General features: G+C 38.6%; 1 protein-coding gene across 1 annotated transcript in view; it reads right to left on the bottom strand.

The window, feature by feature from the left end:
* Nucleotides 1-2,308: 2,308 nt before the first annotated feature.
* Nucleotides 2,309-5,316, bottom strand: part of LOC129682290 (exocrine gland-secreted peptide 1-like) — a 3,772-nt gene continuing 764 nt past the window's right edge. Inside the window, exons 2-3 of the mRNA XM_055614539.1 lie at nucleotides 4,630-4,780; nucleotides 2,309-2,457 (exon numbers count right to left, since the gene is read on the bottom strand). Coding sequence (XP_055470514.1) covers nucleotides 2,309-2,457; nucleotides 4,630-4,780 — 300 coding nt within the window. The remainder of the gene's footprint in view (nucleotides 2,458-4,629; nucleotides 4,781-5,316) is intronic.

Here is a 5,316-nt window from a genome sequence, read left to right as displayed (position 1 = left end):
AGCATCTACATTGATAGTCTGCAGGGCAGAGCTTTTCAGAGGTCCTCTGTGTCAGGCTCCTGACTTTTTCCCTCTTTTCTCCTTCTTCTGATGTCCAGCCTCTTTGCCTTTCTGGATAGGAATTGAGCATTTTAGCAAGAGTCCTCCCTCTTGATTAGTTTCTTTAGGTGTACAGATTTTAGTAGGTTCATCCTATATTACATGTCTATATGAGTGAGTATATACCGTGTGTATCTTTCTGCTTCTGGAATAGCTCACTCAGGATGATCTTTTCGAGATCCCACCATTTACCTGCAAATTTCATGATTTCCTTGTTTTTTTTATTGCGGAATAATATTCCATTGTGTAGATATACCACAATTTGTGCTGGGGAGATGGCTCAGTGGTTAAGAGCACTGTCTGCTCTTCCAAAGGACCTGGGTTCAATTCCCAGCACCCACATGGCAACTCACAACTATCTGTAATGTTGAGTTCATTCTTAATGCTTGTAGCCTTTGCTTTGCCCTCATGGACTTTTGTATCTTTAAAAAAACAAAACCTCAACAAACCCTTTTCTATATGTTGCCTTTATTGTGCCATTTTGTCATAAGTTGGAAAAGTAAAGGATACATATCCTTAGAGTTATTAATTTCTCCTTTCCTCCTAGAATTACACTTTCTCTGCCATTCCATATTAGAATATTCCCATTATTCTATTATCCTTTTCATAGCACTTCTATTATCCCTATCCCTGGAGCTCCTTCTCACTTCTTGTCTCTCTCTCCACTTTTCTATTTTGTGTTATATAGCAACACCTAATGACTTGGAATTGGTATCAACATATAAGAGAGAATATGTCAGTGTCTTTCTGGGTCTCGATTATTATCACTCAGTTAAAAAAATTCCAGTTCTGTTTATTTCCATGTAAATTTTGTGATTTCATTTGTCTTTATTGCTGAACAAAATTTCTTTTACCAGCTTTTTATCTATGTTTTGTAAGAGCTTAACTGACTTGAATAAGTCTGAACATCCTGCTCAGACTTATCCTTCTCTCTATATGGAGAAATGGAAAAGGGTTTTCAGGATCAGAGCCTGCACAAGAAACAGCTTGGGAACATTCAGCCATAGATGAGGAGGATCTCAAAAGACAAAGGCCATCTCTAAGGAGGCATTGGCAGCTGATAGCTGCTGGAGCAGGGGAAGTCATTATCTTTTTTTTTTAATTTTTTAATTTTAATTTTTATTAATTATAGTTTACTCACTTTGTATCCCCCCTCTTGCTTACTCCCTCATCCCCTCCCAAACCCTCCCTCTTCTTCCCCCAGGCCTCTCCCTGAGACCACTGATAAAGGATGTCTTCCTCCTCTTCCTTCTGATCCTAGTCTATCAGCTCTCATCAGAAGTGGCTGCATTGTCTTCCTCTGTGGCCTGGTAAGGCAGTTTCCCCCTCAGGGAGAGATGATCCAAGAGCAGGCCAATCAGTTTATGTCAGAGACTGTCCCTGTTTCCATTATTATGGAACCCACTTACACAGATTTAGCCCATAGGAGTCACTATCTTAAGTGACTTAGTCTTTGGTAATTTGCCTTTGTTCCAGGGATCACTTCATATATATGACCATTGTGTCACAAACAACAAAACAAAAAGACATTACAGGAGAGTGACTTATTGGGAAGAGAGTATGTAGTTGATGAGAGATAGAGGGACATAAGAAAGTATGAGATTTGAGCATGATCAAATATATCAGACATTAATATGGAATTATCAAAAAAACAATTAAACAGAAAGAATTACAATACTTAATATTTTATATCAACAAAGCATCAAAGTATAATACATTTCCGTTCATATTTGACCAGACTACCTTGAGGAAGAATGAGTGGCCTATGATGAATTTAGTAGGAATCTTGATATTAAGTAACTTGTTCATTTAAAGAAAGGAAGGTTAGGCCATTAGTTCGAAAGAAATGCATCTTAGTAGTTGTATCTTCTTTCAACAGCTGGTTCAGAGCACTTTCTTTGCTGCCTCTGGAAATTTTAGAGTTTACATGAAGGTAGAGTGCTTAGGTTGTTGTGTTTATTTACAGTCTCCACTCTCTATATTTGTGTGGTTAGCTCAAGAAGTGTAGGACAAAAAAAAATGAGCTCAATAAGAGGTATACCATTAGAGGAAGACATTAGGAGCCTCCTACTTAACCATATATGCAATTCAAGACATTTATCACTAAGATCAAGAATCCATCCCAAGAGTAGAGGACGTGTCCTGTATAATTGTCTTATTGCTGCTTAACTCTGTTCCCTTGAAGCTTATGGGCCATGTGACTGAATTTTCATGTGTTTAGTTGATGATTCTGAGTACAACATTTTCTCAGGGCAGTCAAGATTTTAGAGATGTTTAACTTGTGTTGATTAGCACTGGCCAAATCTTCAAACAACGTTTGATCTTGATCAGAGGAACACAGCATCCTTTCCAAGGTCGCTGAGATATTTCCTCACTGTGGGAGTCAATGTAGTCCAAAACAGTCTTGTGATCAGCAGATATTGAGTGTTCTTTTCAATTCCGTGTCAAAACCTGAGGTAGAAGCAATTGTTTATGACAAGGTTTACAGTAAGAAAGACAAGACATTTCCTTTCTATTTACACAAGATGCAGTAAGATGAGAAGGGGCTGTAAGCCCAAGACTTAACTTAGATGTTACCAAGAGCTCTGACTTCTATGTCATCTGTAGTTAGAGAGGTTTTGGCCAATGCCAGTGCAGGTGTCCTACTCAGTTCTCTACCAGGACTATTTCATAGAGTTTTAGCAAATCTTCCTTCATCACCTAGCTTTCAAATATTGACAGAAAGTATTTTAATCTATTTGGGGAGAGTAAATTGATATAATGAGGTGGCTGTTTTTAATTTTACTCAGATTTGTGTTATGAGTTCATTTGGTGAGCATTTAGCACAGATTCAAGGTTAAGATCTTGTAGAAGTGTGTATATAGAAATCTAGTGCTGGAGGAGCAACCAGTTGTGAATTTTCTGAAAAGGATCTAAGGTTGAATTTACATAGCAGTGTGGTGGCTTAGGGGTAAGCACAATATTCTGAGTAGATGCATACAACCACAGTGCATCTTGTATTTTCTCTGATAGCTCAAGATGAGTTACTCACTTCACCACCGCTAGGAATTGTGGTTTTTAAAATCTGTCTTTTAGACCTCATGACACTGAATGACAATTATCTAATCTATGTCTATAACTAGCTTCTGTTTTATGTTCTCGGGAACAGGGACCAATACTGTGTGCTTGAAAAAATAGACCTAAGAAACATACCAGTGCTTGGTAAAACAAAACAAAACAAAACATGCTAGAGACATTTGCAATACTGAATACTGAATGACTGTTTGTTGTTACACTTATACAATTCCTCCTATACAATTAAACTCAAAGAAAGACAAAGATAATTAACTTTAAAGCTCAAAAATGAGTTGTCTGAAAGAAAAAGTAAAGTAATAGTAATTTTCTACTCATATGATAACTTGTTCTGTACATAAAAATTCTTCTGAAGAAATGTACTTTTGAATTAGTATCAGAGGAGCTTTTCACATGAGGACAAAACTTTTAAAATATATTGAGACTAATATATAAAATACAGTATCTTAAAAGTTCCTAGAAGCAGTGGTCTTTTAGATTAAGAGGACAACCTCTAAGTAGACTGGACTCCTAGTGGAAGGATAAAAACACCAAACTATACACAAAAACTTTGACCCAAAATATAGCCTCCCTACAAGATATGCAGGGATAAAACTAGAGCAGAGACTGAGGGAATGTCAAACTAATGCTGTTCCAAACTAAGACCTACCACTTGGGAGAGAGCCAACCCCTGACCCTGTTAAAGATACTCTGCTATGCTTAGATATGGCAACCTAGCATCGCTGTCCTCAGAGAGGCTCTTCCAAGCAGCAGATAGAAACAAGTGATGAGACTCACAGCCAAACATTGGGTGGAGCGCAAGGAGTCTTCTGGAATGGTGGGAGGAATGATACAAGAACTGACACAAGATGAGCTAAATAGTCTTGGACTGAAGGTGCTGGGATGGGTTGATGGGGGAGCTCCCTTTTTCTGAGGAGTAGGGAAGGGAAGAGAGGGAAAATAAGAAAGGAGGCTGGGACCAAGAGGAGAAGAGGGATGGGTTGGGGCTACAATTATGATAGAAAGTGAATATATATATATGTGTGTGTGTGTGTATATATATATATATATATATATATATATATATATATATATATATATATATATATATGTGTGTGTGTGTGTGTGTGTGTGTGTGTGTGTGTGTGTGTGTGTGTATGTATATGTATATATTGGGGCCCAGATCCACTCAAGCACCACTCCTGGGAATAAGTATGTGATGAATAAATAGGTAATGGTAGAAAACAGTATGGCCAGTGTGCTAAGGAAAAGAGTCAAACTGGAGATGTGAAGATACTGAGAAGTGAGAGAGAGGACTGAGATCCACATGTTATTGTTGTTTGGAAGAGTCATTGAGATAGTGTACAACAGCCTAGGAGCTCATACAGTCATAGACACAGTTCCCAAAAGTTCTACATTTATATAAAATTCCCCTAATTCCGGGGAATGAGAAAATTTTTACTTTCAGGATTCACACACCTTGAGGGACCACTGTGGTCCACATTGCCACTGGAGACCATGCTGATTTCAGTGGTCCAGGCTGCTGCCACAGACCTCTGTGAAGCCTGAGATTCACCTGTTCACCTGCCAGATGCCTCAGGGATGCTTCAAACATTACTGCCTTGGGGAGCTATGCTGATGTTAGTGGCATATTTAATCATGTGAAATCATGTTTTGGCTCATGATCTGTGTAGCACCTAAGTGCCATGAGTGGGTCAGTGGTCCTGATAAGGCCATGGAGCATGCTGTACTATTGCTTGTGTTATTGCCAAAGCCTATATTGCTGTCCAAGGTCCAGGCTGCTGCTTGAAGCCCTGTAAATGTGTGTGGGAGATCTGGCCCCCACTCTGCTCAAGCCACTCAACTGATGGTTTCTGTCTTGGATGTAGGCAGAGAAAGACTGGTCCTTCTTTGGAGATTGGCCACTGGGATTTCACCATGCTGCAATGAATATATGGACAACACAAAATATAAGGTTTTTTTTTCCCTTTGTTGGTAAATGGGGAGGGGTTTCTACATGAGAAGGGAGCCTGACATAAAAGAATAGGATGTGAGTGTGAATAAGAGACGTGATGTAAGATTCCCAAATAATCATCCATCCATCTATCTATCTATCTATCTATCTATCTATCTATCTATCTATCTATCTATCTATCTATCTATCTA

The sequence above is a fragment of the Psammomys obesus genome, unplaced genomic scaffold, assembly GCF_907164565.1.
Source record: "Psammomys obesus unplaced genomic scaffold, mPsaObe1.curated_primary_1811, whole genome shotgun sequence".
NCBI classification, from domain to species: domain Eukaryota; kingdom Metazoa; phylum Chordata; class Mammalia; order Rodentia; family Muridae; genus Psammomys; species Psammomys obesus.
Note: the sequence above shows the minus strand (reverse complement) of the source record. Positions and strands in the feature narration are given on the sequence as shown.